Source organism: Rhinatrema bivittatum, chromosome 1, assembly GCF_901001135.1.
Source record: "Rhinatrema bivittatum chromosome 1, aRhiBiv1.1, whole genome shotgun sequence".
Classification (NCBI taxonomy): Eukaryota; Metazoa; Chordata; class Amphibia; order Gymnophiona; family Rhinatrematidae; genus Rhinatrema; species Rhinatrema bivittatum.
In genome coordinates, this window is record NC_042615.1 from 334,506,737 (window position 1) to 334,530,538 (window position 23,802).

The 23,802-nt window shown below is 47.2% G+C and overlaps 1 protein-coding gene across 3 annotated transcripts in view; it reads right to left on the reverse strand.

Moving 5' to 3' along the window:
• The window catches only part of PARM1 (prostate androgen-regulated mucin-like protein 1), a 123,352-nt gene that overhangs the window by 8,701 nt on the left and 90,849 nt on the right, over positions 1-23,802 (reverse strand). For all 3 annotated transcript variants that reach the window (XR_003856279.1, XM_029598419.1, XM_029598410.1), the window contains one exon: positions 13,259-13,337. Coding sequence is in view for 2 of the 3 variants with exons in the window: in XM_029598419.1 (XP_029454279.1) it covers positions 13,259-13,337 (79 nt within the window). In the remaining variant the exon portion in view is untranslated. The remainder of the gene's footprint in view (positions 1-13,258; positions 13,338-23,802) is intronic.

Consider the following 23,802-nt stretch of genomic DNA (forward strand, 5'->3'; position numbering starts at 1 on the left):
GGGGATGAACTCCCAACCATTCAATACTAGTGAAGGGGACAGAGAACGTTGAATCCTTAGCGCAATAGCTACTCAAAGCCAAACATAGACGTGAAGCTGTTGGCGGAGGGAGTTTTGTTAGGTTTCACAATATTTTGAATGGTGGGCCTGAAAGCAGTTATCAGTGAGGGAGAGGGAAGGCCAATGCCCCCTTCTACAGTCCCCTTATGGTAAATCTCTGGGTCTCTTTTTTAGGTTTACTGTCATAAAAAGGAGGGGGGAAAATCCAGAGTTAGACGCAATTTATCATACCCTGAGGGGGGGGAAGGAGTCAGTTTTCTAGATCAGGCTCATTGTTTGGCGCACTAGGCGTTGCTTTCAGTGCTATTTAGTTGTGGTCGAGGGCGGGGCATTAATAGCTAAGGCAGATACTGAGCCTTTAAATTGTTTTCTATACACACCAAATCTTTCAGGTTACTTTTCAGGGGAAATATTGCCTATGGATGTTCAGTTTCTTGCATCCAAAATTTTCATATATTTGTGCGTTGGGTAACAAAAAAGTGACAAATAGGCGACAGTTGGGCAATTTGTTACTTGGATGGTTTTTTTTTTTGTTTGTGGGTCCTGCTCAATCCTTTGTCTTCCAGGGCCTTTTTTGACAAATGTAGGGTGGTAGCCCATGAATTTGGTATTCTGCTAGCTAGGAGAGAAAAATCCAGGACCCTATTCAAAGGTTGGTATTTCAGGGTGCTGAGCATGATTCTAAGGGCTTAGAGTCACGGCGTTTGAAAAATAAAGTTTCACAAACTGCCTGAGGCGGTGTGGCAGGAAACAACTCTTTGTTACAGTCTCTTATAGGACAGTTGAATTATGTACAAAGGGTCAGCCCACTGGGAAGGGCAGTTCTCTGAAGACTACCAGAGATAAGAATGAAGATCCGTTATATTAAACTGTCAAGAGGATCAAAGGAAGGCCTGAGATTATGGTTAAAGTAAACGTGATGATGTCCCTCTATGGCAAATTCCAAAGATATCACATAGTGACAGATGCTTTGTGGGAAAGCGTTTCAGCCGCTTTTTCAAGATCACTGGTGTGCACAGCCTTGATCAGATCATTGGTATAGGAACGGCATCAGAAACACCACCACCTGCTTGGAGTGCTTTCCCATCCTAGTGACATTAGTGGCGTGGAGTCACAGGTCAGCTAATAAGACAGCGGTGTTCCATTCAGCTAATACCGCAGTAATAGCAGCAAACAGCAAAATGCTTACACTTAGGTTTAATTGCAAAGCTTATAGGACTATATTCCTTGTTGGCTTAGCCAACGATGATAATGAAAGCATTTTCCAGGAGTGCATAAGGAAATTGCTGATGCTTTATCTTGTTTTAAGTGGCTGGCTTTCAGGATGTTAGCACCTACAGCGGACGAGCACGGAGCGGCCATGCTAGCCAACTTATAGGTCATTGAGGATGCAGCGTTGAGAGTTTGCTGAAGCAATCCCTAGCACTGAACATGTGGGGAGTTCATGATAAAGGATGATAGCACTTCATGGCTTACATGAGCAAGGAAGGTCCTACCCCAAAAATGTCATTCTGCACAGAGCAGGTAGTGGGATTTATCATGCATGCCAAGGAACATGTAATGCCAATCACTGCGGCATAACAGCAATAGCAAGTATCCTCTCTCAAAACTAAGTAGCCCGATGGACTCTGCAGCATCCTAAAAAAAATGTTAAAAAGCAAAAAAGTTATTATAAGCTTGGGGGAGGTAGATCAAGATCAGTGTTGCCAATTCTGCGTGGTTTCCCACCAGATTGGGCTGTTAAAGCATCCTGGTGGGTTTTCTTCCTGCCCCAGCAGCCAAGTGGGAAGTTGAGTCACTGTATCTGCAAAGACAAGCAGCAGCAATACCCAAACCACATATATGCAACTAGTCTGCGCTCAGAGAGGCAGCAGGGCCCACCATAGACAAAGCCAGAAAGTGTGAGGAAGATCATGGGCACTGGTGGGAGGAAGGGAGAGTGGCTGGTGCTACAGGCTAGGGAAAGTCTGGCAGCCAGCTGAAGAGCTGAGTGTGATGATATTGCAGTGCCTGTTTAGGATAGGATGCAAGGGTGGAAGCACTTGCTGAATGAGTACATGAGCAACAGCACACCAGCAGAAGAGCATGTGCGTGTGTCAGTATACACGTTAGAAAGAGTGTGGTGTTGGTGCAAGTGTGTGTGTTAGTATATGCACTAGAGAGTGTGTGGTGTTGGAGAGAGAGAGAGTTTTTTGTGTCTTTGACAGAGAGAGAGAGAGAGAGAAAGAGAGAGAGATGCAAAGGAGTGTGTATGAGTGAGCGTGAGACATCCCTGTCCATCTGCACCAACCTTAAGGCAACCAGAACTCAAATGTTGTCAGCTATGCTGGTGCTTTCATATAGCAATGTGATTCTAGCTACATTTTATTCGATCTTGAGACTTTTCACAGTGAATCTAGTGACTTTTTTTCATTTAGGAGCTGGCAACACTGAGTGCTACACAGCTCAGCACCTAAAGTGCTGCTGCTGCTGCGCTCCTACTGTTTGTTGGGAAGGGGGAAGGAATGCAGGACCTCATGGCATGTGTGTGCACCACAGCACCACCTCCTTCATGTGCAGTCACAATACTGTAGGACAGTGCTGTTCTGATGAGCCTTAAGTCTTGACAGTGTGATGATATGTAGAGTGAAATATTGTATATAGCAATGATGGTTTTATGTTATGGTGTTTTAAAATGTCGTTTGTGTTTTAATATTGTTTTATGTTAATCTTGTACTCTGCTTAGCATGATTTTATTATAAGCAGATTATAAATATTTTAATTAATGTACGAGGCAGCAGGCCAAGCGAGAGGATAGAGTGGTGCCCAGTGACTATTCAGGGAGGACAATGCTGCTGCAGGCTGGGAAAGGGCTAGCAGCAAGTGCAAAAGCTTTATATATTGATGCCACAGCACCATTCATTAGCCAACCTGATATGGGAGAAGGGAGATTCACTAATCGAGCACACAAGCAGCAGAACATAACAGTGAGAGTGTGTGAGTGAGTGTGTATAATACAGAATAAGTGTCTAACTCAGAGGCTAGTCAAGAGAGCAAGAGCGTGCGTGTGTCAGTGTCAAAGAGAGAGCAAGTCTCTGTGTTGAAGTGAATGTGTCAAGAGTATGCCTTCTCTGTCTTAGGTGTGTCTGTATACATGTCAGTGAGAGCCTGTGCCTGTGACAGAGCATGCATCTAAACCAACTCTTAGTCCTCAAGAACCACAAACAGGACAGGTTTTCAGGATATCCGCAATGAAGTGCATGAGATAGATTTGCACACAATGAAGGTAGTGCATGCAAATCTCTCATATGTATATTCTGAAAACCTGGCCTGTTTGTGGCTTTCAAAGCTGGAGCTGGCTACCCCTGCACTAATGCTTAACTTCAAACAAATATGGACTTTTAGGATCTCTACATGTGCAGCTTTCCACCATTTGTAGTTAAAACAATTTTATTTCAAGCAGCTACTGTTTCTCTTTTTGTTACATAGTGCCCATAGCATTCATTGCCAAATGTGAATCTTGATAATAAATATGAGTTTTCAATTTTAAAAATATGGCTAATTTTGGGCTACTTTTGACATAAAATTTGGCTAGTTTTGAAGTGACTTTGGGCAATAAGTTTAGCTGACCACACTATTTAGGAAGGTGGATCGCACAGATGGGTGCTTGCCAATTGTACAGTACATGGGATGCTAGTAAAACTCTGGCAACTGAAACAGCAGTCTTTTCCTCCGTGTATCAGGGCTTCCCAACCTGTCCTGGGGACAGCACGGAAACCTGGGTTTCAGGATATCCACCGGAGACCTAGCAGATACAAATCTCTCATATGCATATTCATTGTTGGGGGGATCTGAAAACTCGACTGACTGTGGGCTCCTCAGGACAGGTTTGGGAAGCCTGGTCTTTTGGGACGCGCAGTCATTTGTAGCAAAAATGCTCATTTCATTTCCCTTCAAAAACAAAAGAATAAATGAATGAAATTTCCCTCTGTTTTATTTCATTTTGAAATGCTACAACTGATCCCCGCCCTCCAGACCCTAACAGTTTGCTTTTTCCTCATGGGACAGGAACAGCCCCCCTCTTGCTCCTGTCACCACAGGAGGTATGCTTAGCAATTTCTTCCCTACGAGAAGGCGCTGGTCAGGCCCAAACCAAGCCAGTGCCGTTTTATACAGAAGAAATTAACAATGGCACCGGCTTCAGTCTGCTGGCAGGGCAGGAGAGACTGGGGGATCTCTCCTGCCCTGTGAAGAAAAAGAACTACGGTAAGAAGATGGGAATCAGAGGAGAAGCCAAGAAGATTTTTTTTTATCTCCAATGAGATTGACTTTTTTTTGTTCTGTTTTACCTTTGGGGTTTTTTCCCCTCCATTTTCAAAATAGTATTTTTTTTTTAAATTTTAAATAAATGAAAATAAATTAAACAAAACAAAATAGAAAAAAACCCCCAAATAAAACAAAAAAAAAAGCGTGTCCATACCCCTACCTGCCTTATATGAAACCATGCTGTTCAGGGCAGCACGCCTATCTGCATTCTTTGCGGTCTTAAGGGTCAATGAGTTCGTACTACTGTCAAAGTGAGCGCGTTGGACAGGGGACTGCAGGAAAGCAATGAAGTTCTCTTGAAAGTGCAAAGGATGCTTAGGCTCCAGAGGTCAAAGACAGACCAGAGAGGCAAAGGGTTTGGTGGCGAGAAGTGTCAGGCATGACCTCTTGCCCCTTAGTGAATACAAAATCATTCATGAAACTCAGAGAAAATGGTGGGGACCTATTTCTAGTTTGCAAGGATGGAACAACTCCAGTACACAGCAATTTTTAAAAAATGCCTAAGTCTAGCAGGATTTGATCCTGGCAGGATTGGTACTCATTCATTTCACATAGGAGAACCAGGTGTGGTCCAGGAATGGGTGTCTTGTAGTAGGCTGAAAAATATACAGTAGGTGATGGACATCAAACAGAATTAGGTGCTGCATTAGACTGCACAAAGTGTGAAAAGGGATTTGAGGGCTTACAGATGTATGAAGGAAGATACAGTCTCACCATGGAGCAAAACAGAGGCATTAGGGCATCCTCCGTTTTATTTTCCATTCCCTTCCTAATAATTCCTAACATTCTGTTTGCTTTATGCATAATATAGGGAAAATAACCCTTGCTGTATTTACACAATGTTAGGTTCTATCTTAGGAGTTACCACCCAGGAAAGAGAGATCTAGGTGTCACAGTGGATAATACAGTGAAATCATTGGCTCAGTGAGCTGTGGTGATCAAAAAAGCAAACAGAATGTGTGCAATTCTGGTTGCCGCATCTCAAAAAAAGATATAGTTGCCCTGGAGAAAGTATAGAGAAGGGCAACCAAAATGATAAAGGACATGGTTGGCTTTCCTATGAGGAAAGGCTGAAGAGGTTAGGGCTGTTCAGCTTGGAGAAGAGATGACTGAGGGGGGATATGATAGAAGTCTACAAAATCATGAAAGGACTTGAACAAGTTAATGTAAATTGGTTGTTTACTCTCTCAGATAGTAGAAGGACTAGGGTGCACGCCATGAAGTTAGCAAGTAGCTCATTTAAAACAAATTGAAGACAATTCTTTTTCACTCAGCACATAGTTAAGCTCTGGAATTCATTGCCAGAGGATGTGGTTATAGCAGTTAGTATAACTGGGTTTAAAAAAGGTTTGGATAAATTCCTAAAAGAAAAATCCTTAAACTGCTATTAATTAATAAGCAATAGTAGCTTGAGATTAATTTAAGGTTTGGGTACTTGCCGGGTACTTGTGACTTGGATTGGCCACTGTTGGAAACAGGATACTGGGCTTGATGTACACTTGGTCTGACCCAGTAAGGCATATCTTATATTCTTATGTAAAAGACATTTTGATTTTATCAGATCTATTTGCTTTGTGTTTCTAGGCCAGCCAAGAAATGTTTAGATTTGTAGTCATTCATTCTGGACAAAGAACCGTAGGGAGAGCCATCTGGGGTTTACAGCAAATGTGCTAGAATTCAGCTGATGGGCAACAGAGATGAAATGAGACCAGCTACTCCCAACATTGGTCAGTAGTTATAATGGGGTGACACAGGCATCCCATAGCTGGATCAGTCTGGAAGGCTATACATTTCTCCTATTGGCTGGGTTTGTCTGGCAGGCTGTCTGCAAGCAAGGTATTAAGGCAAAGACTGACTTATTTGATGGAATATACATTGTTTTTGTATAAGTCAAACCTGAGGAGTTAGGATATTTTATAATGTACTGATGATCTATAAGGTACTTGTATTCTATAGCAGCGATTCTCAACCAGTATGTTGCAGCTCCCAGAGTCCCACTGCCCCAGTTATGCTTCCCTTTACCTTTTTCCTGGCCTTGCAGGCCAATGGGAAGCCTTCCTTCTTCCTGCCCCACTGGCCAATGGGAAGCCTCCTCCCTTCTAGTTCACAAGGAGTAGAAAGAAGGGAGGAAGCCTCCGATTGGCCGGTGGGGCAGGAAGAAGGGAGCATCCCATAGCCCGGGGGTGGGGTGGTTTGAGGGGGGCTGGGAGGAATGACAGTGTCTAGACCCTTGGCGGTGAAGAAACCCAACCCTGTCAAAACAAGAGCGCCACGGGCCGGCAGTGCTGAAATTAAATGCAACAGTGAGCAGCAAAGAGAAGAGGCCAGCCGCATTGAAATTAAAAGCGGTGAGCCGCAAAGAGAAGAGGCCAGCTGCGTCAGGATTTCCCACTTCCAAAGCGGCAGGGAATCGTGATAGAGTAGGGATTCCCCAAAGCGGCAGTGAGTTGCAAGCACGAAGAGGCCAGTTGCTCCTGGGATTCCCCCCCGATGCAACAGTGAGTGCAGCAGAGCTGCGATTAAAATAAAAGTGGCACTCAGCCATGCCGGTTACAAATAGGGCAATTGGAGCTCACGGTGGCCAGAAGAAAGGCCTGAGTGCCACAGCATATCTTTTTAAAATAAATGTGTGCGGCTCAGAAGGCAGCGGCAGCACTGGGAAATCTGTTGCTATGAAATTAAAGGGGAACACAGCATTGGGGCTCTAAGCAAAGTGTGTGTGAGAGACAGAGTCTGATCAGGGAGGTGACTGGGGTGTGTGTGTGCGAGAGACAGAGACTGGTCAGGGAGGTGACTGAGGTGTGTGCGAGAGACAGAGACTGGTCAGAGAGGTGACTGGGGTGTGTGTGAGAGAGAGAGATTGGTCAGGGAGGTGACTGGGGTGTGTGTGAGTGAGAGACAGAGACTGGGCAGGGAGGTGACTGAGGTGTGTGTGTGTGTGAGAGACAGAGACTGGGCAGGGAGGTGACTGGGGGGTGTGTATGTGAGAGACAGAGACTGGGCAGGGAGGTGACTGGGGTGTGTGTGTGTGTGTGTGAGAGAGAGACAGAGACTGGGCAGGGAGGTGACTGGGGTGTGTGTGTGTGTGTGTGAGAGAGAGACAGAGACTGGGCAGGGAGGTGACTGGGGTGTGTGTGTGTGAGAGACAGAGACTGGGCAGGGAGGTGACTGGGGTGTGAGTGAGAGACAGAGACTGGGCAGGGAGGTGACTGGGGTGTGTGTGTGTGAGAGAGAGAGACTGGGCAGGGAGGTGACTGAGGTGTGTGTGTGTGAGAGACAGAGACTGGGCAGGGAGGTGACTGGGGGGTGTGTATGTGAGAGACAGAGACTGGGCAGGGAGGTGACTGGGGGGGTGTGTGTGTGAGAGACAGAGACTGGGCAGGGAGGTGACTGGGGGGGTGTGTGTGTGAGAGACAGAGACTGGGCAGGGAGGTGACTGGGGGGGTGTGTGTGTGAGAGACAGAGACTGGGCAGGGAGGTGACTGGGGGGTGTGTGTGTATGTGTGTGTGTGAGAGAGAGACAGAGACTGGGCAGGGAGGTGACTGGGGTGTGTGTGTGTGTGTGTGTGGGCAGGGAGGTGACTGGGGTGTGTGTGTGTGTGAGAGAGACAGAGACTGGGCAGGGAGGTGACTGGGGTGTGTGTGAGTGAGAGACAGAGACTGGGCAGGGAGGTGACTGGGGTGTGTGTGTGTGTGTGTGTGTGTGTGTGTGTGTGTGTGTGTGTGAGAGAGAGAGACCGAGACTGGGCAGGGAGCTGACTGGGGTGTGTGTGTGTGTGTGTGTGTGTGTGTGAGAGAGACAGAGACCGGGCAGGGAGGTGACTGGGGTGTGTGTGTGTGAGAGACAGAGACTGGGCAGGGAGGTGACTGGGGTGTGAGTGAGAGATAGAGACTGGGCAGGGAGGTGACTGGTGTGTGTGTGAGTGAGAGACAGAGACTGGGCAGGGACTGGGGTATGTGTGTGTGTGTGTGTGTGTGTGTGTGAGAGAGAGACAGAGACTGGGCAGGGACTGGGGTATGTGTGTGTGTGTGTGTGAGAGAGAGAGACAGAGACTGAGCAGGGAGGTGACTGGGGTGTGTGTGTGTGTGTGTGTGTGTGTGTGTGTGAGAGAGAGAGACCGAGACTGGGCAGGGAGCTGACTGGGGTGTGTGTGTGTGTGTGTGTGTGTGTGAGAGAGTCCGAGACTGGGTAGGGAGGTGACTGGGGTGTGTGAGAGACAGAGACTGGGCAGAGAGGTGACTGGGGGGGGTGTGTGTGTGTGTGTGAGTGTGAGTGAGAGAGAGAGAGAGAGACAGAGACTGGTCAGGGAGGTGACTGGGGTGTGTGTGTGTGAGAGATAGACTGGGCAGGGAGGTGACTGAGGTGTGTGTGTGTGTGAGAGAGAGAGACTGGTCAGGGAGGTGACTAGGATGTATATGAGACACAGACTGGTCGTTGGATTTAATTGGGGAGGGGGGGGGGGCTGGATGTATGTGTGACTGATTGTGGGCCCTAAGGAAGTGGACCATGAGGACAGAGCTTCAGCAGCCACTGCTACTTCTGATGAGTGCTATTGGCCTGCAAGGGAAAGGAGTAGGAGAGTTGCTGGAGAGGGTAAGTAAAGGTGGCTTTTTAAGTTTATTTTTTTGATTGACTGCCATTTTAATTATGTGATGAGTCTGCTGTTTTGAAATATTTTACTGATGGACAATTTTTAATAAATTTTTTGAGTTTTTAATTGTTGGATGTTATTCTGTTCATCAGCTGGTTTTTTTTTTTTGGGGGGGGGGGGGGGGTTACATTTATTAGTATAGTTTTACAATTATTTCTGTGTGGGCTCTATAGTACCTTGGCTTGTTCTGTTTTCTTAATAGGAAGTATATTCGTGTTTAGGGCCTGGTTTAATATTTGTAGTGTTGCTTTTTCATAGATAGGGTTGTTACTGTTTGAGTGTGTTCCATATTACAGGTGTAACTTTGTGCGGGTTAGTTTGTGTGCATTATGTTAGGTGCTATATTTCTCTTTCCATTTCTCCAGGTTCTCACTGCATGCAGAGTGGCTTTTTTTGTTTTCCATTCCAGTTTGTCTCCATATTTATCATTTGTGGTCTTTCTGTCCTTGGTGAAGGTCAGTTCTGGGTGTGTGACCGAGGTAAGGCATTTTACTAGCATGTAGGCATTTGTATCAATCTTATTTGTTGTGTTTTCTCAATAGGACATGCATTAGTGGTAAATAACTGCCTTTTCATAAGGAAGGCTATTTTGCCTGGTAGTAAAAGGAGTTTGTTTTGCTTTTACTGGGATTTCATCAGAACCAGAATATCTTTTTTGCATGGTGAGTTGTACAGGATTATGCCCTAGATCTGCTCTGCACTTATTGCTGGGGGTTGAGGGGATTCCTGTGGATGCAGAGTGCATGTTTACATTTAGCCCCGTGATGGTCACATGTTCATTGCGTCACGCACGTGGGAACCATCTGTCAGGTGTGTCCCGGCCAAAAAAGGTTGAGAACGACTGCTTTATAGTATTATGAATAAGGCTGAAGTCATTCGTCAAACCTGACTGTTATAGCTCCTTATTAAGGGAAACAAGGTCAAGCAGAGGAGGGTGTGTGAAAAGTAGGGGGCATAAGACTAAGAGCATCAGGGCCAAGCTGGAGCTGGCATGCGCTCTGCCTACATTAAATAGTCTGCACTAGCTACAGATATTTAATGGAACACCCACCCAGGAAAGAGCCAACAGGGGAAGAAATACACAAGGGCATTTCAAAAGTAGAAAACTCGTTTCATTTCACTTTGAATTAGAAGAGACAAGAGAAGAAATTCATGCATGCCAGTGCTCAGGTCTTTATTTTTAGCTGCCTTATCAGAGTTAAAAAAAAACCAAAGCCAGATGCTGCACCCACAGAAGCCCCTGCAGAATCTAGAGCTTCTGGGCTTTTTTGTTTGTTTTTTTTTATACTTGCCTTACATTATTTGTTTGGGTTCTAAACACTCCTAATTATAGCCCACATTCCCATGACTGTGATGATAAAAATAAGTCTTGTTCCCTGCGGAACTGATGTGAACCAAGGTCAGGCTGCCCACGTACCTCATGCCTCCAGCAAGGAAAGGCACCCAGTGTGGGCAGGAATATTGTAGATTTTTTTTTTTTGTTTTGTTTTCAAGTTATAAATAAACTTATGGGTAACGCCAACCCGAGGATGATTACAGTTTATAACTACCATGACATGGGTTTTAAATAGACATTTCTGTGGCAGTGTAATTGAAACTTCTAGAAGTGTAAAAGAGCATGCTGGAAACTATTGAAAAATATAATACGAAATGGCTGCATTACTTCTAGTACTACTCCAGCTATGGCAGATCCGTGGTATAGTATTTCCATATATCAGGTATCCAATTTGGCAGAAGACCCTCATCAGCAGAATCATAGGAGCTACTTCTGTCCTGGCCCTGTTATGCCGCAGGGGCTGCAGACAGCAGCTTGTGGAAGTGCTACAAAGCCGTTGAAGTTTTCAGTGTCCAGCATAAACCTGCTCACGGTGTAGACTTAAATGGCAGCATTTTGCACGTGCTTCAGTTGAAGTGGAGGCTGGAGCTGGTTTAACCTTGCTGCTCACACTGGGGGAGGGGGGGGGGGACGTTTACATTAAAATTGTTCCCATTGTCACAAGGTATGGCTAAAAACTTTACTGACCCGGGCTCAGAGAAAAAGTGTCATGGGCTACAGGAGCCAGCCCTCTCCCACGCAGCTTGAGCCCTTGGAGTCTGGGGTCCAGTAGTGCTGATCTCTTGTTGAACATCATGGTACTTTGCTAGAGTCAGGGGTCCGGCAAGGATTTATTTTTAAAATTTATAGCCCGCTGATCTATAAAACTCTTCCAGTTACAATAAATCATTCATAAAAATCTAAATGCGTCACAGAAGGCAAACACCACATAGGAAAATATTCAAAACAGTTAACAGACAATTTCAAGCCTGCAAACACTATGATACCTGCCAAGGTGATCCGTGATCACATAAAGCCCCTAAAATCAGTTCCTGCACTCGACTGGTAAATTGAATGCTTTGGAAACTAGACAGGCCTTCAAAGATTTTCTAAATTGTTAAGTAGTCATTTTCTGCTTTTATTAATTCTGGGAGTTATTCCAGAAGTTAGGCCCTGCAACGTCTTATCTCGGGTTTCCTTTAAACGCAACATATTATGAGGTGGGACAGCAAGGAGATGTTTAGAAGAAGAACCTGGAGAATGTGAAGGACAATAGCTTGTTCAAATCAAGAAAGCAATCTGGTGATAGACCAAGAACGGATCTAAAGACAAGTGTGCACCAACAGATGGGAAGTCAGTGCAAGTGAATTAAAACTGGAGTGATATGGACATTTCTGGAAGAAACGGAGACAAGTAGCATGGCTGAATTTTGGAGAAGTTGCATTGCCTTGAGAGACAAATTTGTGAGTCCCATATAAAGTGAATTACAATGATCTGTTGAGGCAGAAATAAGGGCCTGAGTGACAGTCTGAAAACCCACAGAACGTACATAGTTCGAAGAAGACGCAATTTGAAAAAGGAATTCTGCACTGCAGATTGTGTTTGTGAGCGGAATGAAAGGGAAGAATCTATTCTCATGCCCTCATCGTGCCTACAACGATTGATGGGGACGGGTGTGCCCTCAAAAGACCATTGTCCAGGAATGCTAGAGATTTTAGTTCGAGAGAGAAAGATGATCTCAATAAAACTGAGATTGAGAAATAATTTCCAGATAACCAAGATTTTATTGTAGAGAAGCACTGCGTTAACTTCTCAAACAGCTCACTGAAATGAGAAGTGATGGGTAACAAAAACTGGAAATCATCTGTATAGAATTTAAAATTGAGACATCTTGCATATTTTGGAAAGCATGTAAATGTTAAACAGTATTGGGGATATCGCTGACCCTTGAAGGACCCCTGTTGATAGTAAGAAGGAATTAGAACAAAAAAAAAAAAAAAAGAGGTGAACCAAATCAAGACCACTGATGTTACACCGACGGATTGAAGATATATCTGTAGATTTGAGTGACTTAAGGGTGTCAAAAGTAGCTGATAGGTCTAATAAGTCCAGGTCATATTGACAACCTGCATCTAAACCCCTTCTTAAAGTGTCTAAACAGGATAAGAGCAATAGCTCAGTATTGTGTCAAGGGCAAAAGCCAAATTGGGCATCATGTAATAGAGCATTATCAATCAGGTGGTCCTGAAGCTGTTGAAAAATTACCTTCTCAATGATTTTAGTCAAAAGTGGACAGGCTGGCAAACCACCCTGAAGCAGTGACACATGGACAATGGACTCGATGAAATCAACATCTTCTGTTTTTAGTACCTTAATTAATGCATTGGAATAGGACTTTAGAGGCACTCCAGAACTGAACAGGTACCAGGCGAATTGGACCAAAACTGGTACAAGGCAGCCTGGGCTGAGGATAGGGGCAGATCAGGACAAGGGCTAGACAATACAAGGACAGGACAAAACATGGACAGGGCACGGACAAGACAGGACAAAGAATACAGGGGCCCCTGCCTCTGGGCCCCTGAAGGCCATGAGGCTAGGTAAGGCAGAAGGCCTGGATAGGCCGCAAGGCAAGGCACGGCACAGGTACAAACTAAGGCTGACCAGTTCAGAGAGCTGAGGTGACTCAATGAAGAGGCACTAGGGCCTTGGACAGACTGGGCTAAATAGGGCTGGAACTTCAGGTGAACAGAGAGGAGATAACAGGCAAGGCAATAAACAGGTCCCACAGAGAACCCCTGGTGGAAGGAAGACTGCACAGAGGGCTGAGCCCTGGCACGGAGAGTCTGCACAGCAGGCAAAACCATGACAGCAGGCTGGCACCTGAGAAATATTATGTATCAGGATTCAGGAGGATGGTAACCCTTACCTGATTTTAAGGTATGCTGCACCTCCAAACACCAACACCACCACTGCAATGACGACTATAGTAATGGCTGCAATAGCTCCTGTAGCAGAAAAGAGACAAAACAGATATTTAAGGTCTCGGCAATTCAATTGGCTTTTCAAAAGCAGGTTAACCAGACACAAAAAAACATTTCAGTTACAGCTCCGTGCAGAAGGCCACGCATGCTGACTGTTTGCAAGACTTCCTGAGGATTTCCATGTGAGGCTGGAATGGTTTTTCTAAACCACAGATCTTTTGCTACAGTGTCTTGTTTATTCACAAGCACCACCCAAACAGCAGATGCAGCTCAAATTACATTTTAGATATGCTATGGTGTTCCACCGATGCAGGGTCTGTACAGCACCAGCAGACTATTTGCTTTTCCATGGTGTGTGTGTGCGTAAAACACAGAGTTGAACCAGGGTGTTCTCAAATGTCTATTACAAAGCGAGGTGCCTTCTCTGGATTTTCAGTGTCAGATAGTAATGGAAGGTTGCAGCACTAAAAGCCACGATATCTGCCCCAGAAGTCCAGATGAGTTATAAAGTTCTACACACAAATTATTCTTCTACAGTCATTAGAAGGGTTGGGTTTTTTTTTCTAATTTGAGTCCTTGCTTGAGTCTGTTCTCTCCTTATATTAACCAACAGCATCTTCCACAGAGAATTAAGAAAAGATCCAGATGTCTACAGTGTGAACCCTTGGCTGATATCAGAAATAAGTAGGGCCCATAAGAACATAAGATTTGCCATATTTGATCAGACCAAAGGTCCATCAAGCCCAGTATCCTGTTTCCAACAGTGGCCAAGCCAGGTCACATGGCAGGATCCCAAGGGGTCGATAGATTCCAAGCTGCTTATCCCAGGAATAAGCAGGGGATTTCTGCAGCTCCACCTTAATAATGGTTAATGGACCTTTCCTCCGGGAACTTGTCCAAACCTTTTCTTAAATGCAACTACACTAATAAGCCCAGGGCCAGTGCCAGCATTTCTGTTGCTCTGTGTGAAAAATTGCTGGGCTGCCCTCCCGTCACCCCTGTTCTGGGTTTTGTTTTGTTTTTTAAAAACATTTTTGTTTCCCGCAATAACCAACATACAATGCATCTGACAAAGTGGACTATCCTCGAAAGCTCATGCTTTAATAAACTGGTTAGTCCATAAGGCGCCACTCAACTCCTGTCATTTCACCACACAATAGAAACTGTTAAGTCTCACGCTCTGTCCCAATCCACCTTCCGCTGCCAAAAAAAAACCCTCTGGCAATCGAAACTATGAAAATTAACACACTCCCCTGAACCTATTTTACCCCATCCACAGGTCTAAAATTTCTAATTTATGCAGGAATGATCCTCAGTTGCTCCTTCCCACCCACCAGTACATAAAATTGATGCCAGTTGGGCCCTGTAGCCAGCACCAGTTTGTTGTACAGAAAAACATGCACCTCTGTGGTGCCAATCAGAAAACCCTGCAAAAATAGACACCTGGAACCCATATAGTACTATTATAAGGCATCTTAGGTGTGGGTTTGGCCCTTGGACAGCCAACAATATAGTAAAAATCCTGTATCAAAACAGTACTAATTGCAAGCACTCAAACAGGAGCTATCTATGAAAACAAATTATTATACTAGGCCCTAATACACCTCCTATTAGGAAAGCAGAACAAACCAGTCTGCGCCAAATTCCTACATAGAAACTATATATTAGCAGAATACCTCACCTCACTTACACATGCAGAACACAGACAGACTTTGACCAAATACAGAATAAAGAGACCATAAAATATAAATAGAAATGTGTGGACAGAAACTGAACCGGAAACTCCAAGTTAGACTCTGTATATTATGAAGCAATGGAAAAACAGAATCACCAATCCTCATAAATCAAATATAATCAAGAAATATAAATCAACCATAAGGCACACTAATACAAAGAATATTGCCAAAAAGATGACAAATAGAATAGCATCCAATAATTAAGAAATCATATATAAAGTTCAAAAAATTTCCAAATGGCAATAAGATATTTCAAATTAGCAGACACATCAAACACCTAATAATTAAAACAAAAGGGAAAAACACCTTGCTTCCCATACCTGAAAACTTGATTTCCAGTCACCTTGAGCTTGTCGTGGATTAGTGGGGGTGGCAAACATTTTTCACACACCTCCCCCAAGGTAGGCTCCCATTCCTACACAAACATACCCATCCCCCCTCCCCAGGCAAACATTCACATTCACCCATCCAAGACAGGCTCCCATTCACACCCAACCACACTCCCACCTCAGGCAGGCTCCCATTCTCACACACATATACGCACCCATCCCCCTCAGTTAGGCTTCATTCACACACATACACACAAACGTCTACACAGGCAGGGTCCACGGGTTTCACTGCTGCTGCCACCTGGTGCCTTGTTCTTTGGGAGAGCGCAGGATTCGTGGCAGAGCTATAAACATCTTTCCTGTGGCTCCTCCTCATATGCAGGTTGGCCCACAGTACTCAACACTTGCACTGCTAGCACTTCCTGTATGCTCACCTTGTGCAGTGGAGGATGACTATACAGGAAGCGCAAGGGCCAGCAGCACACAGGGAGGAATTGCAGAACGAGATCCCGTTTCTTCTGCTGCTGCCGCTGACTGCATGGGCCTCTGCATTTTTGTCCACCGACAGCTTTAGAGGCCTTTCACTGCTCCCCTGTCCTGGGCTCCCTTCCAGATTTTGTGCCGCCCATTACACGGTTTGCATACCTGGTAGCGCTGGACCTTAACAGACCCACTGTAGTCTATAGCTCATGTAAAGACAAATGCAAAAGCTTTTCTTCCTGCAGCTAAAAAACTGAAAAAGCAATCCATCCTGAATAAATGACAGGCCACAATCAAGAGAAAATTCTTTTTGAAATGGTTCATTTCTCTTCCTGTTCAGTGCATTTCTTCAGGCTTTGAAAATCAAGATCATACAAAAATAATAATTAAAAAGTAATAATTACTTGTTACTAATAGACAATTACATATAACCCTGAAACATCGTTTAATTGAACATTTACAAAAATCTTGGTGATGGCTTATTTGTAAATTATAATTAAAATACATTAATTTCCTTTTTTTACCTTTCATGGGCAATTTTTTTTTTTTTTTTTTTATCAGGCATGCAAAAGGGGCACTTCATGGATTGGAAGACATGGGGATTGAAAGTCATAGGACAATTGTTAGAAGATCAAGGGAATATTCTTAGATTTGCAGATTTACTATGACGGAGAAAGATTACTTTTCATACCTTCAATCTTGCCACTATGTGAGATCTCTAGTGCCTTCTGAATTATGTAAAGCTAATTGGTTACTTTTACAAGAATGGTTTTATGCAGAGGATCCTGGGAGGCATACCCTCTATCATCTCTTCATAGATTATTGATGCAAATGAAGAATGATTGGGATTTCACCTCATTATGAAATAAGCGGGCAGATGACTTACACACATACACACACACACAGCTCCCCATGAAAGTATTTCTGGCTTGTTTTGCTGGCAAACCAAAATTTTCTTCTAATAAATAAATGAGAGAAGTAGTTACATTTTTGAACTGTGCATTTATTTCACAAAAGCAGGCATGTCTAGCATATATTGCAACTTCTGATACTTGTATGAAATGCTCAGCTGGAGTGGGAGGTTTGGGTGTGCCCTAGAATACAGGTGTATATACATATATAGAAAGAATTACAGAACGTCACATCTTTGATGTTTGATGCTTTATCTGCTTTGTTTGGAGATAGGTTAAATTTCTACTTTACCTCAACACAGAGAATGTGGATATGGAAGGTTCTATTGCTGGCAAAATTGGCTATATTATATTTCTGGAGACAATCGACTATTTCAATCAATCACCTTCTGGAAAAACAAAACACATCTACTGATAATAGAACAGATGTCTTGGACATCTCTACATCCTGGAAGAAAAATTACTTTTGGACATTTGGCTTCCTTATATTTCTCATTTGCCGCATAAGACTAGAAGTCAGATTCTCAATGATTTTTCATTATAAAAGATTCACGGCTCTATTTCCTGAATTTCTGAACTTTGCTACAGATGAGATTTCCATGAGACTATAAGCTCACTCATTTTTTCCTTCAATGGGGGATGGGAAGATCTGGTTGAGTATGGGGGAGGGGAAGGGAACATTGAGAGGGGAGACGGCGATACGCTGTTTCTAAATTTGTTAATGGTGGCCATTATATGGAAGAATGCTGCAGTTTGTCTTAACTCTATGTGGACTCAAAATATTAATAAAACAAATTTCTAGTAAAAAAAATAAAAGAAAATTATTCCTTACCTGCTAATTTTCGTTCCTGTAGTACCATGGATCAGTCTAGACAGTGGGTTATATCCCCCGACCAGCAGATGGAGTCAGAACAGAGTTTGAGAGCGTCAGCATATAGAGTAGTGCACCCTCTGCTGGAGCTCAGTATTACGCATAGCAAAGCCCAAAAGCAAAACACAACATTTTGGATCCAGATCCGTCCCCAAAAAGGAACAGAGAAAGATATAAGTAAACAAACGGTCAACGGGACCACCAACAGTCAACTTGTGAGGCGCTGTGAACAGTAACAATAATCAGAAACAAACAGAATGAAAGTTACCTGGAAGAATCCGAGCAGGACCTAATGAAACCCCTAGTGGTGGGCGTCTGGACTGATCCATGGTACTACAGGAACGAAAATTAGCAGGTAAGGAATAATTTTCTTTTCCCTGTACGTACCTGGATCAGTCCAGACAGTGGGATGTACCCAAGCTTCCCTAAATTGGGTGGGGTCCTGAGAGACCTGCTCGGAGAACTTTATCGCCAAAAGAAACCCGTTGTACTGAGGCGCCAGGTGTAGTCTAATGTCTGGAAAAAGTGTGCAACGACTTCCACGTCGCCGCACGGCAGATTTCCTGGGAGGAAACGGAGCGAGATTCCGCCCAGGACGCCGCTTGGGATTGTGTGGAATGAGCCGACGCGCTGCGAGGCAGCACCCGCCCCGCCGCAATGTAAGCCGATGAGATGGCGTCCTTTATCCAGCGCGCAATAGTTGTCTTGGATGCCTGAGAACCTCTCCTCGGTCCTGACCAGAGGACAAACAAATGATCGGATACCCGGAAGTCATTGGTAACCTCCAGGTAACGGAGCAGCACACGCTTGACGTCCAGGAGCCGGAGAGACCGGGGTTCCTCTGGAGCGAACGCTGGAAGCTCCACCGTTTGATTGACGTGGAAGGCCAAGACCACCTTTGGTAGGAAGGATGGCACCGTACGAAGGGAAACCCCGGAGTTGGAGAAACGCAGATAAGGGTCCCGGCAGGACAAGGCTTGGAGCTCTGAGATCCGGCGAGCAGAAGAGATGGCTACCAGGAAAACCGTCTTGAGGATCAGGTCCTTGAGGGAGGACCCCCTCAGGGGTTCAAAAGGAGGGCCCGACAGTGTTCGCAGCACCAAGTTGAGGCTCCAAAAGGGAAAGGATCCCTGACCGGTGGCCGTAGGTCATTGGCACCCTTCAGAAAACGTGCGATATCCGGCTGAAGGGGTAGAGAGCAGTCCTTCTGTACCAAGACATTCAAGGCCGCCACCTGAACCCGGAGCAAATTATAGGCGAGACCCTTATCCAGACCATCCTGTAGGAAATGAAGGATCAGCGGGACAGTCGCCTCCATGGTTTGGACCCCACGGTCGGAGCACCAGGCTTCGAAGACCTTCCAAACTCGAATGTAAGCGACGGAGGTCGAAGGCTTGCGGGAACGAAGCATCGTTGAAATCACTGTCTCCGGGTAGCCTCTGTGGCGGAGACGGCGCCGTTCAAAAGCCAGGCCGCAAGACAGAAGAGTTCTGCCTGCTCGAAAAATACCGGCCCCTGACGCAGAAGATGAGGAAGATGGGACAGGCGAAGTGGGCCGTCCACCGTCATCTGAAGTAGATCTGCGAACCATGGCCGACGGGGCCATTCCGGGGCGACGAGAATTTCAGTCCCTCGATGATGTTCCAACCTGCGGAGAACCTTGCCGACCAGAGGCCAAGGAGGAAACACATAGAGCAGTTGATCCGACAGCCACGGAAGGGTGAGGGCATCCACCCCCTCCGCGCCGCGCTCTCTTCTGCGGCTGAAGAAACGTGGAGCCTTGGTGTTGAGAAAGGTCGCCATTAGATCGAGGCGTGGAGTCCCCCAACGACGGACGATGAGATGCGTTGCCTCGTCGGAGAGAGCCCACTCGCCGGGGTCTAGCTATTGACGACTCAGGAAGTCCGCCTGAACGTTGTCCACCCCGGCGATGAGAGAGGCCGCTATCCGGACGAGATTGCTCTCCACCCACTCCAACAGGGGAGTTGACTCGAGGGACTCATGCTTGCTTCTTGTCCCCCCTTGACGATTGATGTAGGCCACGGTGGTGGCGTCGTCCGAGAGGATCCTCACCTCTCTGTGTCGCACCAGGGGAAGAAAACGCTGGAGAGTGAAACGCACGGCTCTCGTTTCCAGGCGATTGATCGGCCACTTTGCCTCCTCTGGCATCCAAGTCCCCTGCGTGGCGCTTCTTTCGCAGCCGGCGCCCCATCCCGCGAGGCTGGCATCGGTGGTCACCACCACCCAATTGGGAACCTTGAGCGAGACTCCCCGAGCCAGATGCGAGGGGACAAGCCACCAATCCAGGCTTTCCTGGCTAATGGTGGAAGCGGCAGGATCACCTGATACTCCTGGGAGACTGGTTTCCAACAGGATAGCAGGGACGCCTGCAGTGGACGCAGGTGTGCAAACGCCCAGGGTACCATGTCGATGGTGGAGGCCATTACTCCCAGGAGCTGCAGATAATTCCAGGCGGTTGGTTCTTCCAAAGCCGAAAACAGAGACACGTGCTCCCTCAGGGCTTGCGCCTTGTTCTGGCGCAGGAACACCATACCCCGCCGGGTATCGAAGCTCGCTCCTAAGAAATCCAGGTGTTGCGAGGGCACAAGGGAACTCTTTGGAAGGTTCACCACCCAGCCCAGAGAGCGTAGGAATTGTACTACTCTGGCCACTGAGGTCTGACCATGTGAGAAGGACTTTGCTTGAATCAGCCAGTCGTCTAGGTATGGATGTACTAGGATACCCTCCTTGCGGAGGGCCGCCGCCACCACTACCATGATCTTTGTGAAGGTCCGAGGTGCGGTCGCCAAACCGAAGGGAAGCGCCTTGAACTGAAAGTGTTGACCGAGAATCTTGAAGCGAAGATACCGCCGGTGAGCCGGCAGGATGGGAATGTGCAAGTATGCTTCCGAGAGATCCAGTGAAGCGAGGAATTCTCCCTTGTGCACTGCGGCAATCACTGATCGAAGAGTCTCCATGCAGAACCGGCTGGCCCTGAGGGCCTTGTTTACCTCCTTCAAGTCCAGGATGGGCCGAAAGGAACCATCCTTTTTGGGAACGATGAAGTAAATGGAATAGTGGCCCAAGCCCACCTCGAAGGGGACGGGAACAATGGCCCCTATTTCCTGCAGTCGGTCTAGTGTTTGTTGAACCGCTATCCTCTTGAGATCCAAACCGCAGGGGGAGAAGATGAACCGGTTCCTCGGGGGGCGGACAAACTCCAAGGCGTAACCGTCTCTTATGGTGTCCAGCACCCACTGGTCCGTGGAGATAACTGCCCACTCCTAGTAGAAGTCCATGAGGCGGCCTCCGATCCGGGGAGGTGAGAAGTGGGCTCCTTTGGCATCATTGGGAGGACTTTGTGGGCGGATTTCCCTGCCCTGGACCCTCTCTCGCGGGCCTCCGCCCATGAAAGGAACGAGACCAAGGCTGGGATCTTGTCGGCTGTGTCCGGGAACCGGACTGCCGGTAAGACCTATAACGTCGCTGTGCCCTGGCCCTGGTTCTACCAGAAGAAAATGACCGGAAGGAACGCTGTCTATCCTCCGGCAGCCGATGCACCGAATTTTCCCCCAGTGACTTGATGATCTGATCCAGGTCCTCTCCAAATAAAAACTTCCCCCGAAAGGGGAGGGAGCCAAGGCTCGACTTGGAGGAAGCATCCGCCGCCCAGTTGCGAAGCCACAAGAGCCGTCGGGCTGCTACAACCGAAACCATGGACCGCGCCATTACGCGAAAGAGATCATACAAGGCGTCCGCCCCGTATGCTATGGCAGATTCCAGACTGTCCGCCTGGGTGGCCTCTTCGGGGGGCAACTCCTGAGAGGTGAGAAGCTGCTGTACCCAGAGTAAGCTGGCAAACTGCACATCACGGCCCGCATACCTAGGGCGGAGACTTCGAAGACCCTCTTGAGGAAGGTTTCTAGTTTACGGTCCTGCGTATCCAGCAGGGCCGTTCCACCCGTGACCGGGATGGTCGTCCTCTTGGTCACTGCCGACACCGCTGAATCCACCTTGGGCACCTTGATAAGATCCAAAAAATCCTCAGGGAGCGGGTATAGCTTTTCCATGGCGCGTGTGACTTTCAAGGACGCCTCGGGAGTGTCCCACTCCCTGGTGAGAAGCTGTAGGAAGGACTCATGGATAGGGAAAGCCCTTGCCCTAGGACGGAGGGCAGCAAGTACTGGATCCCCTTTGTGAGAAGAGGTGGCGACGGCAGGAGCCACAGGGATCGGCGGATCTGGAGGTGGGTCGAGGTCCAGCTCCTGAATAATATGGTGGATGAGTTCATCCAGCTCTTCTTTTTGAAAAATCCGTAGGGCTCGAGGGTCGTCCCCCTCCGTATGTCCATCCGGATGCGCCTCCGGGGTTCCGGGGAGTCGTCTCTCATTGGCGAAGCCGCCCCCGTGGTACGCCGGGGTGGCACGGGAGAGGGACCCGGCAGGGATCCAGGCATAACGGGCGAGACGGTGGGACCAACAGCAAGTTTAGGAATCTTGGGGGGAGGGGCTCCCAGGGGATTCGGCGCCTGCGCTCCCATACCCTGCAAATAAGCCATGTGCATTGCCAGAATAAAATCAGGTGAGAAAAACGGGGAGCTGATTGGAATCCCTGGGGGGGACCATCCTGGGAGCCCCGGTCGGGCAAACCCCCCGTTGGGGGCAAAGCCTGTTGAGAGCCAGTGCAACCAATCCTGTCTGCATCTGGGAGCGAGTCCATCTCACGCTGTCCCCCTAAAATGGCCGCCGTTCCCGCCAAAGGCGGCGTCATGGCCGGCCCGCGCCGCCCGGGCTGAGGAGGAGGCAGGTCCGAAATCGCACCGGAGGACTGCAGTCCCCGTCGGGGAAGCACCGCTCACAAAGCCCCTCCCTCAGAAATTGATTCCCCGGTTCGCCGCAGGCCTCACACCTCGAGGACCGCGGCATGACAGCACCGGGAAAAAGCGCCTCGGGGAGGGGGGGGGGGCCAAAAACGAGCTAGTGCCGCGGGGGGGCCTGTATTGGCCCTAACAACCCGCCGAAGGGGTCCAGGAACTGCGGGGGAAAACCCCCTTTTCAGTTGAGCACACACCCGTGGGCGGAGCTTGCGAACCACGGGACCCACAAACGACGCGTGGAGCGGCCGGAACCACCGGCATCCACGGGGCACCACCAAAAAGAAGCAAACCTGTGGAGAAAGAAACTCAAAAAACTTCCACTTACCCCAACGGAAGAGGAAAGGAGTACAGAATAGAGAAGGCAGAGCCACAGACACACGCCGCCTCAAAAATTGAAAAGTCTTTTTTTTTTTTTTTTTTTTTAATTTTAAGGATCCAAAATGAAGAGAAACATAAGACAGGAAATACTGTGGAGAAAAATAAAGAAATAACCAAAAATGAAGAAACCCTGTCAATCTGGGGGAGCTAGTGGATCCCCCCACTCACATCTGCTGGAGTCAGAAGAATACTGAGCTCCAGCAGAGGGTGCACTACTCTATATGCTGACGCTCTCAAACTCTGTTCTGACTCCATCTGCTGGTCGGGGGATATAACCCACTGTCTGGACTGATCCAGGTCCATACACAGGGAATAAAGGAAGATATGTTGTTTCTTACACTGACCTGCACTGAGCTACAGCTTCAACAGGATATCTTTTAATGAGACATTTCCTCATTTACTGAGTGAGGGGGAGTACCCTCACTGACCTAGGAATCTGAGGGCTTGGCCGCATTTATTAAAAAAAACCAAAACAAGAGAGCTTTTCAAGATGGCGCCCTGAACAGATGTGCTGGTGAGAGGCTCCCGATATTTCCTTTGTTACAATTGCCTCTATGCTTCACACTAAAAGAAAGCCAGGGTATGGGGTGGGGAAGGCTCCTCCACCCCGTTAGAGACTACACAACCCCGGATAGGAAGGTTCTTCCCAGCGATACAGCCCCCAACGCCGGGTGAATGGGTCGTTGAAGGGCAGACCGAGGAACACGAGTCTTCCCTTCTGACCGAGATATCACTTAGCCCCGGCTCACCTACGAGGCCGGCGCCGCCGGGCCGAGATGGACAGAGATTACAGGAGGCCATGGACCCGCCGGAAGGAAGTTATGGCGAGGCAAGCGGTAGGAGGACAAGGTTTAACACCACAAGGACTTACCAATCTGGAGCAGTGTGCGAAGGTGAAACCCCATGGG